At 51.0% G+C, this 26646-nt stretch overlaps 7 protein-coding genes across 7 annotated transcripts; all 7 read left to right on the forward strand.

Moving 5' to 3' along the window:
- Positions 1-122: 122 nt before the first annotated feature.
- On the forward strand, positions 123-3668 carry HO133_009676 (uncharacterized protein; the record flags this gene model as incomplete). Its single annotated transcript, XM_037300537.1, has 3 exons — positions 123-267; positions 398-1181; positions 1232-3668. The coding sequence occupies 3 exons, from the start codon at positions 123-125 to the stop codon at positions 3666-3668; spliced, it is 3366 nt and encodes a 1121-aa protein (XP_037154385.1).
- A 1933-nt stretch (positions 3669-5601) lies between these two features.
- HO133_009677 (uncharacterized protein) lies at positions 5602-7914 on the forward strand (the record flags this gene model as incomplete). The annotated part of the gene is made up of 5 exons (XM_037300538.1): positions 5602-6355; positions 6407-6591; positions 6642-7028; positions 7075-7489; positions 7838-7914. 5 exons carry the CDS (start codon positions 5602-5604, stop codon positions 7912-7914), a joined length of 1818 nt encoding a protein of 605 aa, XP_037154386.1.
- Positions 7915-8762: 848 nt separating this feature from the next.
- On the forward strand, positions 8763-9932 carry HO133_009678 (uncharacterized protein; the record flags this gene model as incomplete). Its single annotated transcript, XM_037300539.1, has 2 exons — positions 8763-9774; positions 9820-9932. The coding sequence occupies 2 exons, from the start codon at positions 8763-8765 to the stop codon at positions 9930-9932; spliced, it is 1125 nt and encodes a 374-aa protein (XP_037154387.1).
- Positions 9933-11627: 1695 nt separating this feature from the next.
- HO133_009679 (uncharacterized protein) lies at positions 11628-12931 on the forward strand (the record flags this gene model as incomplete). Its single annotated transcript, XM_037300540.1, has 4 exons — positions 11628-11864; positions 11917-11961; positions 12025-12100; positions 12150-12931. The coding sequence occupies 4 exons, from the start codon at positions 11628-11630 to the stop codon at positions 12929-12931; spliced, it is 1140 nt and encodes a 379-aa protein (XP_037154388.1).
- A 1790-nt stretch (positions 12932-14721) lies between these two features.
- On the forward strand, positions 14722-17221 carry HO133_009680 (uncharacterized protein; the record flags this gene model as incomplete). Its single annotated transcript, XM_037300541.1, has 5 exons — positions 14722-16252; positions 16305-16407; positions 16458-16592; positions 16646-16943; positions 17015-17221. The coding sequence occupies 5 exons, from the start codon at positions 14722-14724 to the stop codon at positions 17219-17221; spliced, it is 2274 nt and encodes a 757-aa protein (XP_037154389.1).
- A 502-nt stretch (positions 17222-17723) lies between these two features.
- HO133_009681 (uncharacterized protein) lies at positions 17724-21149 on the forward strand (the record flags this gene model as incomplete). Its single annotated transcript, XM_037300542.1, has 3 exons — positions 17724-18543; positions 18592-18943; positions 18989-21149. The coding sequence occupies 3 exons, from the start codon at positions 17724-17726 to the stop codon at positions 21147-21149; spliced, it is 3333 nt and encodes a 1110-aa protein (XP_037154390.1).
- A 1055-nt stretch (positions 21150-22204) lies between these two features.
- HO133_009682 (uncharacterized protein) lies at positions 22205-25542 on the forward strand (the record flags this gene model as incomplete). The annotated part of the gene is made up of 2 exons (XM_037300543.1): positions 22205-24178; positions 24268-25542. The coding sequence occupies 2 exons, from the start codon at positions 22205-22207 to the stop codon at positions 25540-25542; spliced, it is 3249 nt and encodes a 1082-aa protein (XP_037154391.1).
- Positions 25543-26646: the final 1104 nt, after the last annotated feature.

Genomic DNA, 26646 nt, shown 5'->3' on the forward strand with positions numbered 1-26646 from the left:
CTACCGTTGCCCCAAAAAAGACTTCATCCCCAATGCACTGGGACACGTTGGGCTGTCACTACCCAACCGTATATTCACTCCTTCAGAAGCCTGCCCCGTGTTGAAATCGGCGACCGTTCAAGATGTCTCCACCGCAGTATCCTTCGTGCCCGGTGCTGAACCCTGAACTTCAGCGGATCCGTAACAAGCACACAATACTGGCATCGACAGGCTGCACAAGGGATTTTTGCCAATCAGGTCGAATGACCCACACAGATGAGCCAAGAGGTACGTATATACCGGAGGCCTGCGCCCTTATGAGTGCCAGAATTTGGGTCGTAAGACACGATGTTGTGACAAATTCTTTCTTCTACCCCTTCGTGATCCCATGAGGTACTAATTTCTATATCTTTAATAGTGGGCGAAAACCGTTCGCTTCAGGTAGTCGAGCAAGAAGCAGTAGATTTCCTACGAGTCCTCCGTGGGGAAGGTTTCTATGACAGCGAAGACGCATTCCAGAGTCGCTGGGACCAGGTGCAGGGAGAGATCAAAGCTGGTTCAGTCAAAGGTGTCGTACAAGAAAATCATTCGTGCGCCAACCTTGGTGGAACTTGGACACAGACGCACCAAGAGCTCGAATTTGGTATTCGTCGAGCTTGGAGAAATGCAAGGAAGTGCATCATGCGATCCCATTGCGAGGAGCTTAAGCTTTGTGACCTGCGAAGGGTCACCTCGAGTGCAGAAATGGTTACCGAGTTGGTCAAAGGAGTTTCCGATGCCTTCAATGGAGGCAATGTCCAGCCCACAGTGTTCGTATTTCCACCACGCAACGTCAACGCTAGAGGACCAATGATCTGGAACCATCAAGTCCTCCAATTCGCTGGATACGACCCCAAGGACGGTACAGTCTTGGGGGACCCAGCGAGTGTTGAAATAACAAATGCAATGATCGATCTCGGGTGGCAGCCTCCTGAGCCACGGGGCCGGTGGGATCTTTTACCGCTTGTTGCAATGGCAGAGGGCGACAGTCCAGCCATGATCGAGCTTCCTACATATCTTCGAAAATTGGTCAGTATTCGACATCCTAAGTACACTACCGAGTTTGAAAGGCTGGACCTGAAATGGGTTGCTTTTCCAGCACTAACGAGACTGGGTTTTGATATTGGCGGAGTTCAGTACACTGCAGCACCTTTCATTGGCTGGTGTGTACACTCGTCTATCTTTTTGTCCTCTTGATAGCTCACAATACAAGGTTTATGGATGCCGAAATAGGGGTTCGTGACTTGGCCGATTCGTTCCGTTACAATGTCCTCCCGGATATCATCGATGCCCTTGGGCTTACTCGCGATAAGCTGCATGGCGATGTCGAGGTCTTCGAGGACCTTCCAGAGTATGAAAAGCTTTCAATGCTGTCACGAGCCCAAGCGGAGTTGAACTACGCAGTTCATTGGTCTTTCGTTCAAGCAAAAGTCAACATCACTGATACTCTCACTGCCTCAATGAAGTGGTGTCGATACGATGATGACTTCAGAGAGAGAAATGGGTACAGACTACCGGCGGATCCTTACTGGCTGGCCCCACCACAAGGTTCCATCATTCCTCTTTGGCATCGGGGCGGCGCTCCCAATTACCAGCCGAAGCCTATGATTTGCAAACACGGGCAAGACCCGATCAAGGTCTGGAGAAGGGAGAAGCAGAAAGGTCCTGCTGGCGCCCAGATATTGAAACCCATGGCCGTCGTTAAAGAACCGACGGCAGTTGCGGCAGAAAAGAGAACAGACACAGGGACCATGAATCAGCAAACCGAGAGTTTTCTTAGACAGAATAGGCTGCAACTGTGCCATCGTACCCAGAAGGAAGTAAACGAGTCTGAGAACGAGATAGAAACAGGGCCCACGACTGAGCATAGCGAGAGTCTTCTTCTCCGAAATGACCTGCAGCTGTTACGACGGACCCATGAAGTACAGTCACCGACAAATAGCAATCGGTTTATTTCAGTTTTCTTCTGCAGTGCTGGAATAATCGCAGAAAGGCTTGCCAACAAGCTTCACCAATGGTTGAACATTCTCATCAAAGATTCCTCCGGTCTACATTTATGCTCTCGTTCCGAGCCCTTGAATAGCTTGCAGGCCTCTGATCTCACCGCGGGAAACATCCTCTTGTTAGTCGTCAGTAGCTCTGGCCAAGGCGAGATTCCGTCGAATGGACTTAGTCTCTCCAAACTCTGCGAAAATATGTTATCGTGGCGACTCATGGATCGCGTTCAGGGTTTCAAATTCGCTGTGTTTGGTAATGGTGACAGTCGTTACTCTACTACCTACAACGGGGCGGCAATAAAGGTCAACGACCATTTGATGCAAGTTGGAGGTTATCCATTGGCTGCTGGTGTGTTCCAGGCGGATATGGCCGTGGATCCGCTCCCATTTTCCGCTTTGAAATTCTGGTTGAACAAGCTACAGCCCAGCATTGTTGATCAAAGCATCGAAAGCCTTTCAACAACCGTAATAAGATCGCCAACCGATTACAAGCAAGCCGCCGTATTCGTGAGGGTGACCCCAATGGTAGAGCTCGGTCGAAAGTACGAGGATTACCAGGACCGACTGCTTTCGACACTTGGCTCGCTTTCGCTCGTTGGCGCAAGACCAGGGACGCACGAAGCATCGATGCTTGTGACATTTAACTTCGACAACCACCATTTTGAAGAGATGAGCTGTATACAGATCCTTCCATCAAATACACCATCAAAGGTCAACCAAGCGCTTCGGTCGCTGTGCGTCAAAAGTTCTGACCATGTGGATTTGGGCTTGGATTGGAAAAACCCGACCTATCTATCGTTTCTGACGGACTACGTTGACCTTGAACTCCCATTCTCGGATGTCGAATGTCTTGAGGGAGTAGAATTAGCATCTCAGAGAGGCCTGCCCAGAGCACTCTTGAGCAGACTATCGGTCCACCAGGTCCTGGAGCGCCTCCAGAGCAGCATAGTCCACATGAGTGATGGTCAGAAATGCGAATTGTGTCAAAACATGCCACTGCTACATACTAGGACCTACTCTATCGCTTCGTCTCGACACTACTCTTCGAGCTGCAATCGAGTGAGTATATCCACTGGACGCGGGGTCGATATCATGGTCAAAGTCCTTTCTGGGGGGCGTTTCAGTGACACCTTCATGAAAGACTCCGCTATACCAGCGTCGCTCAGGTACCGCATTGTCGACTCTCCATCGGGCAGCATACTACGCAAGAATCATCTGAGACCCTTCATCGTCGTCGCAACTGGTGCTGGCTTTGGCCCTGTACGCTGTCTCCTACAATGGCGCATGGGCATAATCCGCAACGCTCTCGCGACGGGGCGCCCTCTCCCAAGCCAAGGATCAGGGATTTCCTTGTTCCTTGGTTTCAAGCAGTCAGACCTGAAGTTAATGGTCGATGTTTTGAACGAAGCTATGTCGCTCAACCTCATCGACATGCTGGACATTGTACTTAGCAACCCGATGAAACTTCGTGTATATGATGTTCTCCGACGCTCTCCGCAGTACTTGAGGAATAAGTTGCTCAAGCAAGAGGGCATGGCCTTTGTTTGCACGAATAAGATTGCCGCCGAGGAGGTTAAAAGCACGTTTGAGAAAATTCTCGGCGGGCGTGTGGGGGAGATGCTGGGGGAGCGGTATGTAGAGGAGGCGTTTTAGGGGGCCGAACGGCGGGAGGTGATGTTAGTAGATTGCATGCGTATCTCTCTCCAAAAGCATCTGTCTATCTATTCTGTAAATAGTCTAGTCGCAGTTCTCACGACACTAGACCCGAGAGGTGGAAGTGCGTGGAGGATCTTGATACGCGGAGAGACCGACTGGGATGCTCGATCTTTATTGTTGGAGGGCTCATGATGGCTCGAAGCTGCTACTGCTTCGCGCTTGCCGTGCTTGCCCTGGAAGAAGGCCGTGACTGTAAACTGTACAGCACGTCGAGCCCCTGGTTCGAACTCCTCTTTCGAAGCAAAACGCTCAGGCTAGGGCTATCCGAAGCGCACCGCACACGGCAGCTGAAGTGGAGGTTGTACCCTACACGTACGGTAACCACAGTGAAGGGAGTTTCTACCACATTACCATACGTCCACATAAACGAGACAGTTGTTCTTATTGGTTTACAGGTTCGGAGGCTAATTCGTAAAGGAAATCTTGACCAATGCACAAGAATTCTAGGTGGATATTGTTCATGCGGACTGTGACAGAATGATCCCCAAGAATATGGTAATTTCAGCTCTGGGAGACCTATATTCCATGTCCCATACCCGGATTGAACTACCTATTTTGATGTTTAAACGGCCTATCTTCGGGTTCATCCCTACAAAGTCTGAAAGAGAGCAGCACTCAAGATTGTCGCTCGTTCTGACACCCCCTGCTGCAAGTACTTCGGTTTCGCCTGCTTCGGTCACCGCGACTTTTGCATTCGAACATCGGATGCTAACGATCATTTGCTGGTGGCGGCGCGCAGCTTTATGACCTAATGCCCTGCCGTCGAGACCATTCAGCTCGGTTGTGTGCTTTTCTGGCGTGCCCTGAACTGAATTAGTGAAGTCGTCCGAGAAGAGGAAGCGGGCATCAATCAGACCTAGGCGGCAGTCCGGCGATGCTCGCTTTTTTTGCTCTCTTCGAGGCCTCGCACTTCAGATGGTCACGGGAAACATGGCCGCGGACGGCATCGGCAGTGGCCGGTCGGACAATGTTCAGAATGATGGACACGGGCATGATTCTGGCTCGTCATCTGCCAGACCACAATCTGTTTCTTCATGCAGTCCACCGCCATCGAGCATGCATAGCTCTGCTTTCACCCGCCATGTCGCAACGGCTCGGTACATCTACTTCCGGCGCAAATTGGCGGAACGGGCAGCTTTGCATACTATTCAGACAACGATTGAAGACTACCCTGCATGGTATGTCTGCATTCTGGGTGGGCGGGAGGCAACGTATTCGCTTTCAAATTTGCAGATCAGATTCCCAGGGCCGGCGACAAGGTTTTTATAAGACAACATCATTTGAGCATTTATACCTCACCGCGTGGCTTTCAACGGTTGCTGGCGTTGTGATTAGCCGTTCACCGATATGAGCTGCAAAGCCATTGGTCCACGCCTGGATCGTCATGCAGGTACTTCCGATTGTCTTGCATTGGTCCCACTCCCCCCAAAAAAGAATGGATCACAATTTGGCAAGTAATATCATTTGCGAATCTCCGCCTCGCTGACCTGCACGAAAGACATTTGAGTTCAGCCTCTGAGATCGCTCATCGCCGTATAGACTTGGCAAAATCTCCCCTTCTGGGAAAACCTCCATGTCGAGTAACGCAGCTATTCAATATTGCTTCGAATAGTGATGACGGTAATCCACATGTACTTCCAAGCCCATTTCATATAAAGGTCCTCATTCTAGCGTTTCCGCGTTGAAGCCCAACAGCCAACTTTCTTTCATATATTCTCTTCCTCTGTGCAAGTCAACACCATGACTTCATGCCTCTGCGCACTATCATAAGTGTGTCTGCTCTTTTCCATCCTGAAGAGTATCCAGGCTGGCATCCTTGCTTCGCTTGCTAGACCTTTTCTTCTTCCAGTGCCAGCGATATATCGCAACCATGGGTTCGTACGGTGACCCCGACCTCCAAGATTGGCTCGAGTCCTGTCGATATCACCACACAGACTTTTCTGTGCCTCTTCTCGCATCTGCTGTCGCGGCCAGTAACCTGAAGATCGTTGTTGTAATTCCTGCCCGCGAGGTTGCAGACACCATCGCGGGCATTATCCTAGAGACAATCAACCCCTTGAAGTTGGCGGGCATCGTCTCTTCTATCATCGCCATCGACAACAAATCCGCCGACAATACAGGTGCTGTGGCAGCCGCTCATGGCGCCTCTGTCCTCCAGCGAGCGGAAATCGCCTCAGAGCTAGGTCCTTCACAGGGAAAAGGCGATGCCATGTGGCGCGCTTTGCAAGTCACAGATTGCGATATCGTGGCATTCCTGGATGGAGACACGGCGGATCCAAGTCCAGCACACTTGCTAGGTATCCTAGGACCTTTAATTATGGATGAGACTATCCAGATGGTTAGGGGCTGCTTCGACCGGCCTTTCAAACAACCCAATGGCGAATACCGCCCACACGAAGGCGGCCGCGTGAATGAGCTTGTGGCGAGACCGCTGCTGAATATCCACTTTCCCCAACTCGCAGGATTTCGGCAGCCGCTGGCGGGGGAATTTGCAGCACGCCGATCGTTGCTGGTGAAGCTGCACTTTCCAGTTGGGTACGGAGTGGAGATTGGTACGCTGATTGATACATGGCGGATGGTGGGTCTGGAGGGCTTGGCGGAGGTAGACTTGGGGACGAGACAGAGTGAGCCTCTCAGACAATGAAATTATTTTCGATGCTGATTGTGAGTGACAGACAACCATAAGCCACTCAGAGAATTGGGGATGTTAGCCTTCGCCGTGACCAGTACGCTTGAGAGGAGATTAGAACGCGGTAGTGGGTGTGAGGGTAAGATGTGGTTGCCTTGGTTAAGCGGATACAAGGATGTTCCAAGCCTAGAGAGGCTACCGGTGACGGAATACTTGAGGCATTCGAACAGGGTATGTGGCCAACCCGAAGTATGATAGGATGACTGATGGCATTGATGTAGATGACTCCTTCCCTTGACGCTATACGCGACTGGCCACACCCGTCTTTCGTCAACGTCGAAGCTGTCAAGAATTTCCGTGACATTGGCGGCTATCCTGTCTCATGCGGTGTTTCTGTACGCCGCAAGTTGGTGTATCGGAGTGGATATTTAGATGATTTGACTGAAGAAGGTCAATTACAGATTCAGAAATTGGGCATCAAGAAGATATTCGATCTGCGGAGCTTCTTAGAAGTCGGCCGGTCGAAGAGAGAAGACGGTCAGTACGAATGCTGGTTAAGATCGTCCGATGGACCAGAGCGGATCTTGGTTCCTGTTTTCCGCGACGAGGACTTTGCTCCAGAAGCTCTGGCAGTACGATTCAAGGACTATGCCAGCAAAGGCACCGAGGCAAGATCTTCCTCTCGGATGGAACCACGGAAACTGACTTCCGTAGGGATTTGAGAAGGCCTATCGTTCTACCCTTCTCCACTCTGGACCGGCCATCAAAGCGATCCTTCGTCATCTTAGCAGCGCCTCTCCCACGCCCATCCTCATCAATTGCACGGCGGGCAAAGATCGCACCGGTGTCCTTATCATGATTATTCTGTTACTGGCGGGCTGCTCCGCTGAGGTAGTAGCCGAAGAGTACCATCTGAGCGAGCAAGGATTGGGGCCAGCTTGGAAGGCCGAAGCTGTCGGTCGGTTGTTGAGACATCCAGTCTTCAAAGGATCTGATAGCAATGGTATCAGCAGGATGGTGGGTGCCAGAGAAGAGGTTATGAGGGCCGTAGTAATGATGGTGGAAAGACAGTGGGGTGGGGTGGAGGGTTTCTTGCGCGGTGTGATTGGGGTAGACGAGGATACAATCGGTACGTACATTTCCGGTGTAAATCCTGTCTGTTTGATGGAAAATCGGGGTCGCACTCCAGATTTCGGGAGCAGAGAGCACTTTCATTCCTCCAGGATTATCTTGTTACTGAGGAGAAATGCCATGTTTCGGCAGTGAAAGAATACTTCTGCTCTGCAAATGTGTTTCGGTTCTCGGTCTATTACCCAAAGAGAAGTCAGTGAAAGGAGATTCTGCTCTGCAAATGTGTTTCGGTTCTCGGTCTATTACCCAAAGAGAAGGCAGTGAAAGGAGATTCTGCTCTTCAAAAGTGTATCGTGTCTTGGTGTATTACCCAAAGAGAATTACACTAACTCTGAAATTTGCGTAGAGCGGGCCAAGGACGTCTTGAGAGACATGGAAGGGTCAGGATCATGGCTGATGGTTTCAAGGCCTGGGACACCTTAGACGTGACCTTGGTGCTGCGGCTTCGAATGAAGCTTGCTTCTTTGTTTGACACATCTTGTGGAGTAATGAAGGGCCATTACAATGATCTGATTAGCTGTGAAATAGAGATTTGAGTTCAATTATTAACCGATCGATGCTCAAGAGGCTGAGAATAGATACTTGCAGATATCAAAGCCATAGTGAGTATCTCTGGACCACAACGAAAGAGATTCTGGATCTCATGCAACGACCTCTCTTTTAAGATTAATGCTACGTTCACTCTTCACGCAAAAGCATTGATCGAAGTGAAGTCGTGTCTCCGATTCACTCACTGTGCTCGGCTCCATCTAACCTACACTGTGTGAAGACATTCACTAGCGTGGTTTGTACCCCAGTCATTAGACAAGACTTCATCTCTTTACATTCTCTTCCTCATACAACAAATTGACGAAGACCCTTTTCAAGTATGATCTCTTGGTTCCAGCACCGCGCTCTACCTTCTTGATACATGGAACAAGTCTACTAGAAAGATCGGGTCCCAGCACTGCTCTCTACCCTTAATCTTGTCTATCAGTCATTCTCAGTTCAGGTCCGGGATCCAGCATTGCGCTTTATGCTTCTCCTACCTACCATTCATCCTCTGTTCAGGTCTGGGTTCCAGCACTGCACTTTACCCATAACTCGAACATATTCCGATCTCACTCTTGCCTTATTCTCCTTCTCTTTTCAAACCCTTCATCTTATCGACATCACGAACAGATCTCGCAATGGCCTCGACATCAGCCTCTCAACCGGCTTCGATCCAGCCTAATCAAATCAGCACTGCTCTCTCGCGGCGATCTTTTCACCAAGACTGCAGGTAGCGAGTCATGGGTACGACTCGAGTCACCAACTGGTCATACGGTGTCGATTTCGACGACGGCATCACGGTTCTTCAATGGAACAAGAAGACTGAAGGCACCTGCAAAGTCAAGCCTATCGTGGAATCGCCCCCCACGATTATCCAGGATAAGTCCACTGCTCAATCTCAATGGCGTCTAGAGGCCAAGTGTGTCGAGATCAAAGAACCAGAATTCGACTCCAAGTCGAATGGCGACAATGCGCCGGGCATCGAAAACGCAAAGACATTTGCATTGGCAAGTCTGAACAAGGAGATCGAAGTTGTCAAGATCGGCGGTCTCACGAAGAGCAATTTCAACAAGAAGTCGCTCGGCGATGAAGAGCTCCGTCAACAGATGATCAGACTTGCGGCGGGGAAAGCTCGAGGGTCTCCCGCGATGGACGCCGGCGTAATGGTCATCGATAAAGACGGAGATGTGACTGTCGAAGTGATTGAGTATGACGATCAGATTAGAGATGGCAATGGCAACAGACCTGTCACGCGAAACCTACAATTTCGAGTTTGTCGGGAGGTCTTGACCAAAAATTCGTCAACCTTCGCGGCAATGTTTCGCCCTTCTCACTGGACAGAAGCCCAGACGGATTTGGTCAAGCTCGAAGAGGACAGTGTCGCAGGTATGGCTATTTGGTTCCGGATCCTACACGACACTGACTTGGTTTACGATGTACCGTTGGAAGAAATGTGGCGTCTTGTAACAGCTTGCGATAAGTATCACTTAAATCTCAGCATGCTGAAACCCTGGTTCGCGGACTGGTATCAGAAGCAAAACATCGATCAGTACTACAACAATTGGACCATCAAAGGCAGGCACAATACTGATCTCCTGGACCCACGTTCCTTGCTCTATCCATGCTGGATTTTCGATCATGCGGAAGGCTTTATGAGAGCGACGCACTTCTTGAGCTACAATTCCGTTGGCCATATTACCGAACACAATCCCACAATCCACCGCGATCTGCGGGTTGAAAGCCGTGTAATCCGTAAGTTAAAGTGGGACCCGAGTTTGTTGTCTAGTGTTAACGTAGCGTATAAAAACAGCTCAACGCCGCGAAAGGACGGCTTCGAACAGTCCTTCACAACGAGCTTTTCCGTCCAAATGAAAGACTGCTCGAGGCACGCTGCAAGTGCAAAGAGATGACTCTCTTTTGCTACGAGAAAGCACTCTATACGATCGAGGTCTGGCCGCTCGAGCGTATATATCAGAAATCCCACATGACGACCATTCTTGAGCGGCTCAAAAATTTCTCCTTTGAGGCCAAAAAAGACGCTTGTCCCTCTTGCCGCAGTGACTACAAGCAAGGTGTGGAGGTTGCTCAGGCCACAACGCGATCATATTTTGATGGCTTGTGTCTCGATTGCATGGACAGAACGAAGCCCGTGACAGGAGATGCAGACGCGGACTACTGACAGCATGGCACTCTTAGAGAGAGCGACTTTGTGCGCGGTTGTCGAAGCGACCACAAACAGCCCACATGGTACTTCTCATTCATGGGGCGTAGAGAGGTCATGTACCGCTTTCTCCGTGATAAGCGAGCCAGGGAGAATAACTGGGACTCAGATTGAGCAATTGCGAGTGCTTGAGATGCCGGAAAAGTGGAGAAGAGACCCAATGAAACACCCGACTATGATGGGGCCACAGTACAACGTAAAACGGCCTTTTGAGTGAAAGTCTCTGACACTTTTGTGTACATACTCTTGGTGCATGCACTACTCGTATGTAGAATACAGTGCAGTCCAGTCACATAGACAGCTACCTTGTGCAGTGCATCCAGATTTAAAGGGCCACTGTTTTCTGCAGTACCTGCTTCTCCTATCTACCTCAGCTCTTCTCCCACTTAGACATCGCACATCTCACTTCTCTCTTCTCACTTCCCAACGCTTATCTCTCTTTGAACCCCACCCCTTGACATGTCGACAGTTTCCTGCCACTGCAAAAGTGCAAGACCACCGGACCACTCGCCACGTTCAAGGCCTCCATCACCTCCTGATTGGGAGGCTCTCGATGAAGGATAGCGCCAGCCGCACGAATAGGGCCCGATTGGTCGTCCACAGCGATCGATCCCTCGGTGCGTGAGTAGTCCTAAGTTTTGTGAATCGATCAATTGGCATTGACTAATTAAATCTCTAGCCCGCTCCCACCCCTTGCCAGGCCGTGTCGTCGCCCCTTTCCTCGCTTTCTTGCGGCAAAGCAATCGTCAAGCTGCCGCCCCATCCCACGGTTGACGGATCGCAAGGCAGCCACGGAGCGCATGGAGAAGGAGGACGTAGCCTAACAGCCATACGCGCAGGCCTGAAGGAAACAGAGAGGCAGCAAGAGGCAGGGACGAGATCTTGTCCTACCTAGCTGACCTAGGGGAGCAGTTGAACGATGGGGGACGACATTTTTGATGCACCGAAGTAAGAGGGAGACGGAGGCATATTAGTGGGCGGCATTGGTGCCTGAAAATTGAATACGCTCGGACCCTCGTAGCTTACTGTACGCGCTAAAACCCTCAACCCCGCTATTGCCACCTCGTCGCTTTTCGACATTGAGCACTTTCCAACCTTCATCATTTGCATTTGCATTCCTCTATCAAAACACTTTCCATCTCGGACTAGGACATCTTTCCCTTCATCTATCACTGTGAAAAGGAGCCAGCTGGTGGAGTCTCTCCCAAGGACGCGAATAATCTGGAAAATCCATCTGGCCGCTGGATCTCGCTGCCCAACAGAAATAGCCTTGCCAACTTTCGGAATCATTTTTCCTGTATCTCCTTTCTTCTTATTCCATCGCATTCTCTGCTGTGAGCCAGGCCAGACTTACTTCACACCAAATATCTCCTGGAGCCCGGCTATGTCCCGTCGCGATCGTGACACACGAGACGACCGTGATCGCCGAAGAGGAGACAGAGGAGGCCGGGAGGAACCTGTCCCTGCCCCCCAAAGAGAAAGACCAAGACCATCCAAGCAAAGGCAAGATGCCTTGAATGAGTTTTTCGTTAGTGGCGAGGGCATCCATCGCGAAGTCTTGCAGCGAGAGATCTGCAAATACCTTGGACCCGAGGCTTACTCGAGGCCCTCAACCTACAATGTTTGACGATGTGCTTGCTAGTGACGAGGCTCTCTCACTGACTTCCGTTTAGGGGAATAACGGTTATGTTATCACTGCTGTCCGACCATTCACATCAGTCAGTTTGACCTCTTCCAGCTGCTGCTCCGATCATTTGCTGACACATCTTGGCCATCAACAGAAGATGTTAGATGATCTAATCGAACTTTCCAACTTGTACGCCGCGGAGAATCGTGAAATGAGAAAAAGAGGCCAAGGTGAGGTTCTCAGCTGGTCTCACAAGCTACCTAATTAAAGCGCGTTTAGATATATCCTACGGAGAATCCGAAACCAGTCGGCGCCAGGAAATGAGAACAGGTGCAGAAGAACCCCCGTATCCCGAACGGTTTCCATCCCAACCCACATATGCGGTGCCCCCTCCACAGCCTGCATACTCGACTGGGGCTGGATCTGCCGCATATCCAGGATCTGTGTATCCGTCAGGATCGAGCTATCAACCAGGCCCAAGCTTTCCAGCAACCTCAGGGTACTTAACCCCAGGACATCTTGCTTCTATCAGGCCTAGCACCAATGATTCAAATTATACCTACGGAGATGAGTATACCAATCCGGGCCCTTCGTACAGGCAAGCAACCACATACCCAGGTACAGGAGGATACAGGGACCCCAGAGAAGAACCCAGGGCGTACTCCAGAGCAGATCCTAGGGACACCAGGATGGATCCCAGGGATCCTAGGTTGGATCCGCGAGACCCAAGATTGGATCCGAGAGACCTCAGGATGGATCCTAGAGATCCCAGGATGGACCCTAGAGACCCCAGATTAGATACACGCCCGGATCCCAGAACCATACCTAGCTATCCTTCCTACGGCGTGAACTCGCCTGGGGATGTGTCAATGCATGGAGCTGTCGATGATCCTAGAGCCTATGATTACGTTTCCACAATACCACCCCTTCAGTCTGGTAGAGGTGGGTCTTTTACTCCTTCCGGAGTTGTGCCACGTGGATACGACCCGCGTGATTCCCCTCAAATGAGAGATGGCTACAGGACCGAGCCCATCCGGGAGGAACGTCGTTCTCGAAGATAGAATGACATGATCTTCCTAGTCTAGCCAGATCTGGCCGTATCTTTTGTTGTCATCTTCAGGGAAAAACCTACGGCGTTGTTACCACTGAACTACCTTAGCACTTGGACAGCCGAAACCCTTTGGTGACTGCCACGATGGGAGTGTCCTTTCTGGCTTCTAGGAATCTCATCTCTTATTTGGTATCCAGATCTCCGGTCCATCACCAAACGGATCGCTAGAGAGTATATCCTGCAGCTCTATCTATTTGACAACATCCTCCGGATCTACCTGGCTGTCTCCGTGATTGAGACTCCAATCATTTCAGCTATGACATGGCCATTGACATCTTGCGGTCCAGTCACAGAAATTCCTTCCGGTCCGAGGCCGGTTTACTCGAAACGTCGGATCCCACAGTTTGTATATGCGCAATGTCCTTTGTTCATGCCGGATATGTAATTTTTCTCAGGTCAAGATTTCATGACTAGCGATCATGCACGGACCAAACTCGACTTACAAGGAGGCCGAATGCGTTTGGAGAGGCTGGAAGTTCTTTGAAGACTGTTGGTAGGCCAGGTTCACGGCCGCCACTATTGGGAGGATGTCTGATCTCGCCCTGCTTTCATGACTCGCGCGCTATACCCTTACCTAATGGCCCGGATACCATATACAGCAGACTTTTTGCTTGCACCTTTCTCTTTTCAGTCGCGTCTTGCCGGAGCTAGGAAAAGCTGCTCAATGATTTCTCAAGTGATAATGCTCTTTCCTCATGACGGACAACGATCTTCGTGTCTGGCCACTACCCCGTTGTTCCAGGGGTGTGGGATTGAGTCGAGGCCACTCGACCATGCTTTGGACTACTGGAAGGGTTTGGACCTAGCTCAACGGACGAATGCCTGGTCGAATTTCTTTGCATTGCAACATCTCATGGACTGGCATCTCACGGACAATGATAGGCGGCCGCCTGCTCTAAACATGCGTCCTTCAAAGGCACAGATTCCCTGGATGGTCTGAATGGCAAGGAACGTTAGATCTATTCGTCACCAGGACTAGGAGCTTTCTTAATGGATCTAGCCCTTCACACTCGAATCAATGTTTGTTTCTTGAGTTTACTGCGGGAGAATTGGATATGACGTGTTTTGCATTGCTATGTATGCTCTTGATATCACTGCCGGAAGGATTTACTCTCGTGGCTGGTGGACCAAGTACAGCTCTATGTGGGCATCTTTGCCAGGTGGACTTTTCTCGGACGAAGCGGTCGTACATTCTGAGAGACTTAGCCTAATGACTTAGCCTTGGCCGCGCCTTGTTCTCGTTGAATACCTTCCTCGATCCCATGGCAATTTTGTTTTTGCGGTCTCCTCCATAGTCCGTGACTCCACAAAGCATACCATATCGGCCGTAAACATACGGCTTGCCTAGTGTTAGCATACTCGTAATCACAGCACTATTCCGCCTTATGTAGAAGGTTGCCAAAATTTGACACCGTATCCATTTTATCGTGAAATGACGCCGACCTCTAAACGTCCTCAGCCACACACTTATGATCGTCTCACCGCAATGAGAGCCCAATCCTGCGAAGCAGCCGTAATTGGATGAGCATCAGCGAATCAGATAATAGCTCTTCGCCAAGCAGCCTTGCACTTGCACCCCTCCTCTCACTCAACTACGTAGATATTTAACGACATCACCACCGTGCAGATGAGGACTGTCATGCCTTGAATGATTCCACTCTTGTCTAGAAATACTTACCCACAAGCTACTGCTCAAGACACTCTGCTCCCTCACGCTTCACAACTCACACAAAAAGCAACATGTCACGGCGAGGCTACCCTTCGAGTGAGATCTATGAAGAGCGCGAACGCGATTACTACCCACCCAGCGGCCGTGGTCGACGTACTGTATACGACGAGGAGATAGAGATACGGGAGCGTCGGCGAGCGCCAGAGCGGGAACCAGATTTCCTTCGAGATGACTACGGCCGGCGGGAAGCTGGACCGCTAGTCCTGCGAGAAGAAAAGAAAGAGCGCTCACGTGAGAGACCACGACGCAGAGAAGTCGAAGCGGACGAGGTAATTGTTGCCAGAGGACCGAGAGAGAAGGAGAAACCACGAGAGAGGGAGCTTATGGAGGATGAGGTGATTGTTGCCAGGAGCTCTCCGAGAGAGCGTGAGAGGCCACGAGAGAGAGAATATGTGGAACGGGAGGAGATCGATAGGGAGATAGCCTACAGGCCTAGGGGCGCCCCTGTGGCGACGGAGAGGGAGGAGTACGTCTACCGTCGAGCAGAACCAGCACCTCTGCCGCCACAGCAGGTCCGCCAGGAACGAGAGGAGTACGTTTTTCGGGCGCCTGTGATCAGAGAACCAAGCCCCGCGAGGACGGAGATATCTGTCAGAGAAACAGAGAGGGAGAAGCCCCGAGAGAGGGACTATAGAGAGGAGGAGATCATCATCAGACGGGACGAGAGGGAGAGGGAGAAGCCCCGAGAGAGGGACTATAGAGAGGAGGAGATCATCATCAGACGGGACGAGAGGGAGAGGGAGAAGCCCCGAGAGAGGGACTATAGAGAGGAGGAGATCATTATCAGACGGGACGAGAGGGAGAGGGAGAAGCCCCGAGAGAGGGACTATAGAGAGGAGGAGATCATTATCAGACGGGACGAGAGGGAGAGGGAGAGGCCCCAAGAGAGGGATTTCAGGGATGAGGAGATCATAATAAAGAGGGACGAGAGGTCTAGGGGACCGCCTAGGGAGAGAGAAAGAGGCTTCGAGAAGGAAGAGATCGTCATCTCAAACCGTGAGAGGCGGAGGCCGCGGGCAGCAAGCTATGAGAGGGAGAGTCTTACTGTCAGCAGTGGTGAGCGGGAGCGACCACAAGCCAGATCAAGAGGAGATTTTAGGGAAGATGAGCAGATTATGGTCCGCCGCGACGAGGGTCGGTCCAGGGCAGGATCTAGAGGAGGCTTCAGGGAAGATGAGCAGATTATCGTCCGCCGCGACGAGGGTCGGTCCAGGGCAGGATCCAGAGGTGGCTTCAGAGAAGAGGATATCACCATACGGCGAGGCGAGAGAGAGCGGGAAAGGCCTCGTGAGAGGACCCGTGAGAAATCCAGAGAAAGAAACTACGACGACATTATCTTCCGGCATGACGAGTACAGAGGACGGCACGAGGATCAAATTATTATCAGGCGCAATGAGAGGTCGCCTTCTCCCGAACCTGAACCCGAACCCGAACCTGAACCTGAACCTGTACCTGTACCTGTACTTGTCCGAGAGCCGGAACCCGTACGAGCCCCACCGATCGTTCAGGAAATCATAACACATCACCGTCATATAGACCATGGTAGAGTACTTCTAGAGTAATTGCTGGCTTTTCGTCCGCTTACAGTACTTAGGCTTCGAGCGAGCACCCGAACCACCACGCGCGAGAACTCCTCCCCGTCCAAGGTCCCCTTCTCCAGCTCCAGTCCGTGACGAGCGCATTGAGATTCGTCAGAGGCAAGTCAAGCGTATTTCCAGACTGTTAATTCACTGACATCTTTCTACAGTGGTACTCGTAACGGCCGTCACTATGACGAAGACATTGTTTTCCAGCGTGAAGCACCTCGCACGAGAACCCCCCCTCGCCCGAGATCCCCGTCTCCGGCTCCTGTACGCGACGAGCGGATCGAGATTCGTCAGAGGTGGGCCATATTTTCCTCCTCAAGTGTACCTTGACTGACATTGATACCCACAGTGGCTCTCGTAACGGTCAGCACTATGACGAAGACATTGTCTTCGAACGCGAGACCGGTGGTCGCCGCGCCTTAGACGGTGTCCGTCGTAGCGAGCGCCGTGAAGAAGAAGATGTCCGTGAACTCGCCATTATCGATACCAGAGACAAAGGAAGGCGCTTTGAAGCAGAGAAATCCAAGAAAGATAGAATGTGGACGGAGGTCACAAAAGACCTCGTCAGCGAGGAAGCTATTAAGGAAGTTGGCTATGAGTTCGAGGAGACTGACGAGTTCTATTATGTAATGGAGTATCTGCGCTACGTAAGTATCCATCTCTGTCCTCCCTCCTCTACTTTCTTAAGCAGCTCTCCTAATGGTGGGGACCCACACAGGAGGATGTTCTACGCCTTGTCGAACTTACCGAAGATATCAAACGTGATCGCCGCGAACGCATCCGTGAGATCCAGGCTGAGCGCGAATTTCTCGAGCGGCCCCGGAGACCACTAGCACTCCCACCAGCACCACCACCATGGGACGAAGAGCGTGTGGTAGAGAGGGAGATCACCTACGGCCTACCGCCACCGCGCAGATATCGCTAATATACAGGTTGGCTATCTGTGGATAAGGTTGAACACCGAGGGAAGGGAATAGATGGGCAGAGTAGAGCATTGGCATGAGCACATAGGAACGATCAATGAAGAGATGATGGATGTGATATGAGAGAGATGAATGGCTTTAGATTGTGTGGCAGTGGTGTCCATAGTCCTTTTTCCCTTTTCACATAGCTTGCTCTTTCCTAGCGGACTGGGATGTTGAATCCGTGCCTGTGATCTAGCTGGGATAGATAGATGATGAATCACGAATTTGCATACGAATGCATTTATTCTCTGAATACAATGGATCTAAAACATATCAATTCTCATCATCAATATTTCCTCAAGCACTACCGAAACTCAGCCGCTGGTGAAGTGCCTAGGTTAGGGTAAGCTCCCCTCCCATATCAGTAAAGCGGAATCATGGCGAACATCTGAAAAACGCCCATGACACCAGACCCTCCTTTATGTTTTCCAAGCTTCCCAATGAATTGCATGGCTTATAGCCATGTTCACCTTCAGCTCGCTCGTCCAAAAGGCCCAATCACTCATTGATCCCTCAGCGTCACCAAGCACGAGAAACTCCGATGGAAGTCCTTCCAAGGCCGCTCTCTTTCGCCTCCAGTTCCGCCTTCCAGACTCCCAAACGCCACAGCACGAGATCACTGCGGAGCTGTCCCTGTCTGCACCACACAGCTCACGAGCTTCAGCACAAGGGCCAAAGGAGAAGCAGAAACCACAAGAGCGAGGGACTACATACGTAGGGAAGCTGCATTTGAGCGAAAGCTTTCTGTGCTTCTCCACGCAGCCTACCAGCTTCCACCACAGTGCAAGCACGCAGGCTTCAAGCGCGTTCACTGGCCAGACTCAAGGAGCGGGGCCTGCAGGCAATGGGTTCACCCTACCGTTGTGTGCTATTCGAAGGGTTGAGCGGCTTCAAACACCCAATAGTCTATTCGCATTGGCAATCACGACATGGAATGGATTTACTGCCCTCTCGGGCAAGCAGGGCAACTCAAGCGATGCTCAACGCTTCACAGTACAGCTTGCGGGTAGCAGACAAGCCTCGGAACGCTTTTGTGATGGAATGAAGAAGGGCCTGAGGGACGGAGTCAAGGAGGTGGAGAATCTGAAAGCAGTAATCGGCGAATGCTATTCCGAGTATCTGCTGTCTGGAGCCAACAAAGCGGAGCGGGAGAATGCTTTGTTGGTGAATGGAGTAAAGGAGCCACCAGACGCAGGACTTGGCATGGTATTCAGATACCCAGGTGATGCCAAGAAGCTGAGGGAGCAGAGTAAGATGAGGCTATGGAGAGAATATCTCCGAGGTCGGTAAGAAGTCTTCATTTGCACGGTAAAGACTGACCAACAGTCAGATAACGGCCGAAACGCTACACTCATCCGACAACCTACGTTCCATAAGTTGATCAGAGTTGGCCTCCCAAACCGTCTTCGTGGAGAAACATGGGAGCTCACATCGGGATCCTTATACATCCGGCTCCAGAAGCCGAGATTGTTCACAGACACGCTATCAAGATACTCTGGACGTGAATCTTTGGCTATTGACGAGATCGAGAAGGACCTGAATCGGAGCTTGCCGGAATATCCTGGCTTCCAGAGCGAAGAAGGTATCGGACGTCTTAGACGGGTCTTGACTGCTTACAGCTGGATCAACGAAGAAGTAGGCTACTGCCAAGCTATGAATATTGTGGTCGCAGCGCTTCTCATGTAAGATACAGGCCTTGGAAAGATGGCTACCGCTAACTAGCACAGCTATATGTCTGAAACGCAAGCCTTCTTCCTGCTCTCTGTTTTGTGTGATCGACTTTTGCCTGGCTACTACTCTACAACCATGTACGGTACGCTTTTAGACCAGCGGGTGTTCGAATCTCTGGTCGAAAAAACAATGCCGATACTTTGGGAGCATCTTGTCAAGTCGGACGTACAGCTATCTGTGGTATCATTGCCTTGGTTTCTTTCCCTCTACATTAACTCTATGCCTTTGATATTTGCATTTCGAGTTCTTGATGTTTTCTTCTTGGAGGGTCCGAAGGTGCTTTTTCAAGTCGGCCTCGCCATTCTGAGGATCAACGGAGAGGATCTCCTGGACATCACTGACGATGGCGCTTTTATATCAATACTCAAAACCTACTTCTCGCGCTTGGAAGAATCGGCACATCCAAAGTCGGAGAATGAGAAATTTCGCGCTGTGACTAAATTTCAAGAACTCATGGTGGTTGCCTTCAAAGAATTTGCAGGAATCACTCAAAGCACGATATCCGAACAACGGGCAAAGCACAAAGATGTCGTGCTTGATAACATTGAGAGCTTTGCCAGGAGGACATCGATCCGAAATCTAGGACCTGAAAGTAAGCGTCTGAGCATGGATGATCTGGGCTTCCTCTACGATCGATTTTATGGCATATTGTATGAGAGGGAGCAACGTATACAGGTCATGCGGGAAGACATCGACCGACGGGCCAAAGCTAGAAACGACAATGCTACAGAACTCGTTACTGGCATTCCTGGCAATTCCAGTATTGAGATAGGTCGTGTGGGTTTGGGACCTAGCCCGACTTTGATGAATTATGATAGTTTCAGGGAATTTCTAGCCGGGATCACCCGGTGGGCCATCACAGATGCACCTACATCCCACAAAGACTCCATGTCCGAAAGGGCGAGCAGCGTATATTCTGGGCACAGCGGAAGAGGGCGAAGCCCTTCGCTGTCACCATGGGGTGCAGGCAACTCTGAGCCTGCAGACCACGACTTTATGCAACGGCTGTATGGAAAGTGGAACAAGGACGATAATGACGGCTTGAGCCTGCAGGATGTGGTCACGGGTCTTGCACGCGTCAAAGGTACAACAGACATCATGACTAGCATTAGCTATTTCTTCGATTTGTACGATGACGATCATGACGGCAAAGTCGACAGAGAAGGCATTCTACGCATTTCGGAAGCTTTGCTCTTCCTGACGCGGAGAGGTCTTGGAGGCAGCTCAGTACCATCGTCGATCTCGATCGCTTCCACTCTTGACGACGGGGTCGATCCGAAAAGCTCAAGCGCAGATGAAAGATTTCTCGGCAGCATCAGTGCCTTCATTCGTCGCTGTTTCGAGTATGCGGACCCTGACCATCCCCAGAACCAAAGTAACAACCTCACCTCCTCTCCTAATACCGAACTCAATATCAGTATGGACCACTTCACAATTGGCGACTCCGATTCCGAAGGAGACCTCCTCGACCTCGGTATCAAACCCACGTTGCTTCAACAATTTTCGCCTTCGAATCCATCACCTCCCGCGCTACCTCGCCGCACCTCGTCGTTAAGCCACACCCAGTCTAAATCCATATCCAAGCGATCCGCCAACATCGCCCTCGACCCGTCCAACCCTCTTCACATCACTCTCCCAACCTTCCGTATGGTAATTCTCGCCGATGAGCTGCTCCAACAGTTCTTTGAATCTGCTTTCCCAGCCTCCTTTCATCTTTCGGACCATCCTGCTCATTCACATTCTCAAACACCACTGACGACCTTCTCCTCACCCACGCCCACCGTGCCTGCCGCACCTCGAGGCGGTATTGTGCCACCTGTAAAGGGATTGAGAGGTGTGTTGGACAACATCGTGAGCGATGGCATGAGAGTAGCGGGCGAAGTCCGCAAGAGGGTAGACGAAGCACAGAGAGAGATGGAGAGGAGTGCGTTACAACGCTCTGAAACCGATCTCGACGACGAAGAAGAGAAAGGAGCGTATGGCGTGGAGGCGGATAGAAGGAGTGTGAGAGAGGGTGATAGAGAATTATTGGAGGGAGAGGAGGCAGTTGTAGGAGTCGGCAGGGGTGGGAGCCTGCAGGTAGAAGAAGACCTGTTGGGAGGCATGGATGCAGAGGCTGACTCTGCAGAGAAGGGAAGGATTGAGTTCGAGCGATAACATGGATTGGGCATGTGCTGGCGTATCGGGTTGATGTATGCTGATATGGCAAGGGCATCTACAGGAGGCACGACAAAATGGTTCTTGACGCAGAGTCAGCAGGCGTCTTGGACTAGAGCAAAACTCTGACTACTATGTGCTCAGCGAAGTTCAATCTCGGCATTGCACGCAAAGGTTCAACCAAGATGTTTGAATTTTCCTCTAAATCAACTCGTTGACCTTCTTCTTTTGCAGGGCCTGGGACCCGGCGAAACCTCATACTCGTTGCGTTGTGTTCCTCTATGAAAGGAGATTGATATTCCAACTATGCTTCATTGTGCCCGAGGTAATATTCAAGACAGCGGCAGTACTCTTGGCCGTGCTTGGAGTTAGTTCTTGTGGCAGCGACCCCTAGTCACAGCCTCGAGAATTTGCCAGAGTACGACCTTTGACGTTTGAAAGACATATCCGAGGCTTATGCCGGATTAGTCTGCATGTTTGAAGAGGACTTGAGTGCTTGTGTAACCGAAGTTTGAGAGCGTCTCACTACGACACGGCTAGATCTTAAGGGAAGCAACTGATACACTGAAATACATGGTTAGCAGGCATCGAGTTGGGGCGAAGGTATGGTGAAAGATGATCTCGATCCCTTTGTCACATACGTAAAAAGACAAAGCCTCAGTGCCCCCATGATAAGTGACTTATGCCTTGTCGTGAATTTCCACTAGCGCGAAATTTCCGCATCCGGCAATGAAACGAAATCAGCAAAGCAAACCTCACTTTCAAAAATCACCAACACTCTGACTCATGGATTTCACACAACCTGCGTGATCCACCGCGTCAAGTCTCGCATTTTCTTTCATCAATCCTGCATACTACACACAGTGCTTGAACCAGCACATCAGACCTCACATCTACTTTACACTTCATCAACACATTACCCAGTACAGACCTCGCATAACCCATCGCGTCACATCTCACATTTTTCTTCATCCACACCAACCAACCTCGCACCTCACCCGATCCTCTGCATCATTCAATCCTTGCAACACGGTTTCGACCCACCCACGGTAAAAATGGCGGGAACACCGGAACAACATATCTGGATGCTTAGAAATAAGCTGCAAGACGCGAACAAAGCGGCGGAAGATGAAATGCGTCAAAAAACCGAGTTCAAAAACACAAACGATCAGCTGATGAAGCTACTCCGAACACAGAAGGATGCGATTACAAAACTCGAAAGGCATGCCAAGAACTGCGAAAAGGCTACGAACAAAGCTCAGAAAGAAGCCAAAAACGCGAAAGGCCATGCAGATCACCTTGTCGGCAGCCAGAAGGGCCAGCTTAAGAATGCGGAACGTAGGTACGAAACTGCGGCACGTGATCTACAAGCGTGGAGGGAAAAATATGGGTGGTCCGTAGAAAAACCTGCCGAAGAGAAAGATGCTCTTCAGGCGACCATTTCCGAATGGCAATCAAAGGCACAAAAGGCTCAGAACCAAATCGCTTCGTTGGAAGAGCTGGTCCAAGGGACACCGGAGCAGATAGGACTCCATCAAGCGTTGGAACAGTGGGAGGAGCACCAAGGCTGTTCAGAGGAAGTCGCAGATCTTCAAGATAAAGTTCATGACGGGAAGCTGCTCAAGGAGAAGCTGGAGTCAGATCTCAACACTAGCAGAGAGCGCCATCAGAAAGCAAAGTCTGACATCAAGGCTCTTCAAGTCAAGGCCCACCAGCTGGAACAGGCCAACCAAGCCTTGAAAGATCAAGATGGGACCCAGGACTACATTCTGCACATCCAGAACCTGGAATCGGATCTCAAAGCCAGCACAGAGCTACATCAGATTACAGAAGGGAACATGAAAGCACTCCAAGAACAGTTGGTTCAACTAGAACAGGCCAACCAAGCCTTAAAAGATCAAGATGAGACCCAGGACTACATTCTGCACATCCAGAACCTGGAATCGGATTTCAGAGCCAGCGCAGAGCTACATCAGATTACAGAAGGGGACATGAAAGCACTCCAAGAACAAGTGATTCAGCTAGAACAGGCCAACCAGACCTTCCGAGATCGAGAAAAGACCGACGTCGACATGTTAGATGACGACGTGCTAGACAGGGAGAAGCTGGAGTCAGACCTCAAAGCTTCCCAAGAGCAACACCAAGAAGCTGAGTCGGAGATGAAGGCCCTTCAGGAAAAGGCTGAGCGACTAGAACAAGCCAACAAGGCCTTCGAAGATCAAGAAAAGAGCCATAACGATATGCTGCAAAAGCTGGAGTCGGATCAGAAAGCTAGCAAGGAGCAACTTCAGGAAACAGGGTCGAACATGAAGGCAGTCCAAGGACTGGCAGCTCAACTAGATTCGGAGCTCAAAACCGCAAAAGAGCAACATCAGTCAACAAAGTCAGACATGGAGGCACTCCAAGGACTGGCAGATCAGCTAGATTCGCAGCTCGAAACCGCAAAAGAGCAACATCAGTCAACAAAGTCAGACATGGAGGCACTCCAAGGACTGGCAGATCAACTAGATTCGCAGCTCAAATCCGCAAAAGAGCAACATCAGTCAACAAAGTCAGACAAGGAAGCACTCCAGGGATTGGCAGACCAACTACAGTCGGAGCTCGAAATCGCAAAAGAGCAAAATCAGGCAACAAAGTCAGACAAGGAAGCACTCCAAGGATTGTCAGACCAACTAGAGTCGGAGCTCGAACTTGCAAATGAGCAAATTCAGGCATTAATATCAGACATGGAGGGACTCCAAGGATTGTCAGACCTACTAGAGTCGGAGCTCAAAACTGCAAAAGAGGAACATCAGACAACAAAATCAGACATGGAAGCACTCCAAGGAAAGGCAGATCAGCTGGAGCAGGCCAATCAAGAATTCCAAGAAAAGGAAAATAAGACATTCCAGACCAAGATCTCCGAGGAGAAAGTGCAGGGTTGGAAGAGAAACAGCGACTTATCGGACGCAGTGCAGCGAGATATTGAAGAGCGTACGAGGTTGCTGCAATCACAGATTGGGACCCCCATGGAAGCCGAACGTAGCCAGGTGAGCAGCTCTGCCCACATTATGGGCTCCTCTCCCTTCCTGCCCTTATCCAGCCCAGACGCCCTACACATGCTAATATACTTTCACAGGTCACACCGCCCGCGTCACCAACGTACACAACAGATGAGGGCAGTCTAGATTTGGAGAAGACTCCCCGCGCTAAGAAATCACTGCGTCAAGACCTTGGCTATTCCTCTCGTGATCAGAGCGACGAATACCAGTCCGACGTTTCCATGCCGCAGCAACAGGGTGTAATGATGTCGAAGCAAGCGGAGACAAGTGAAGAGAAGAAGGCAGCGGGTGCAGCAAACTGGGAGACGGACGGTTCAGAGGATGTTGGAGAGCATGCTAGAGGGAGCATGCGTCGAAAGATGAAGAAGCTACTGTCACTGGAGCGTCAAGCAAAGAACCTCGAGACACTTGAGATGCGAGGAAAGGGACGAGCGAAGGAACAGTCAGAAGCCCTCGAGAGCCTATTCGAATGTACCCCAGCAAAGGCCGACGCCATCGACCGACGCCTAAAGGCTCTAGGTCCAGGCTGCCGACTCTATGAAGCACCAGCGCTCGTTGCATACGAACTATCGGGGATACCGGAGGATACCTACAAGGGGTTGGCATCCGGCCAGCTTATTGCGACGATGCCGCTCAACGAGGTCAAAGACGTGGGAACGAACTCCGATGTATTTGCCGATGATAGAGCAACCGATACCACGGACCTACTCGCCGAGGAAGTCGCAGTCCCTCTCCGTTCCGCCAAAGATATGGCGACAGACACCACGGACCTGCCTGTCAAGGAAGTCGCAGACCCTCTCCGTTCCGCCAAAGATATGGCAACAGACACCACGGACCTGCCCGTCAAGGAAGTCGCAGACCCTCTCCGTTCCGCCAAAGATATGGCGACAGACACTACGGACCTGCCCGTCAAGAAAGTCGCCGACTCTCTCCGTTCCGCCAAGGATATGGCGACAGACACTACGGACCTGCCTGTCAAGAAAGTCGCCGACTCTCTCCGTTCCGCCAAGGATATGGCGACAGACACCACGGACCTGCCCGTCAAGAAAGTCACGGTCACTCCGACTAGGTTCAGCAGTTGGGCCTTGTTCATTTACGCTCTGATGTCGTTGATGATCCTTTTCAGCTTGTTCTCCTTGTACTCGGGGCTGAAATCCGATCCCCATTCCAAGATCCAGCATGGAATCGTGTACAAAAATGTATACTCCCATCGGTACACGCCATTGCCAGCGCCTTCACGTCACGCTTCGACGCCTATCACATTCGTCTATCCCCCAATGCCGGCGCCGCAGCTTGGATTGGCAATGATGATGAAGGGGGGCTCGTTGGGTGGGGGAGTGAGGGGGTGGTAGGGGGTGGAGAGGGGGGAAGGGGAGGAGGGGGGGTGGTGGGGAGGAGAAGGGGTTGGTGGTGGCGGTGGTGGTGCTGTGGTGGAACAGTTGAACGATTCAGACCTCATTTTTCGACAACCCGGCGGACAACCTTCCTGTCGTCGAAAGACTTGGCGACCCTCCTCATCATCTTTCCTCTCGAACAAGCAAGGACTTCTTCATCCCGAAACTTCAGCTTTGCTGAAGCGGACGGCTTGTGATTGGTTCATATCGGGGCTCGGCATCCGCTTCGGCGATGCTCGGGTTCAGGCTATGAACTGGGGTCCTTTTGCTCATGGCCGTTCGGCGCCCCCTGTTCCAGTTCGCTGGAGCAGGGGGCGCTGAATGACTCCGTCCCACCCCTCAGCTCTACGCTGAATGTGGGCTCCGGATGGAATCTATTCCCACTATCTCGACTATATGTTGAGGTAGGCTTAGGTGGCTCTGGATTTAATAGCCTTACAAAAATGCTCGAGAGGAGGATGTTTGGAGAGGGAAGCTGGTTTCTAGATGATGGGTTGCTGTGTCGTGCTGGAAGTCCCTGTCCGTTTTTTTTTCATGTTGTCAGACCAGTGTGCAACATCAGAGATTCACCATTGTAATAATTGTCATAGACAGAGAAACATAAAGCCAAACATACATATTTCACAAACCTTCGAAGAATCCCAAAATGTGACATTGTGTGGCCCAGTGTTAGATTCGCCCATATAATTCATTCGTGCGTTTCTAAGGTGAGCTAGCATCCCCATCGTACTCTGCCAACCTTCGACCCTTCTCGCCCGGAATTTTGAAAGCGCCATTAACACCAAAGTCTCTCCGTCCACTCCTCGCCACGGCAGTCCCACTCGACCGAAAAGTCCTCCTCCGTCCGACCTAGACGAGGCGCCCGCCCCGTCGGTCAGACTTCCATTCCCTTCGAAGCTTGTCCCCCCCTAACCGCGGAGCAAGAGTCATCATACCCACAACCTCCTCCCGTCCGCGCACCGAGCGCAGTGTTCTTCTTTTACTTTTCCGTTACGCAAACATGGAATACCAAAAAAAAAATACCAAAAAGTTAATTCCTTGCCTCGCAGGATTGCCTTGGGG

The sequence above is a fragment of the Letharia lupina genome (assembly GCF_014066315.1).
Source record: "Letharia lupina isolate WasteWater1 chromosome Unknown contig_7, whole genome shotgun sequence".
NCBI lineage: Eukaryota > Fungi > Ascomycota > Lecanoromycetes > Lecanorales > Parmeliaceae > Letharia > Letharia lupina.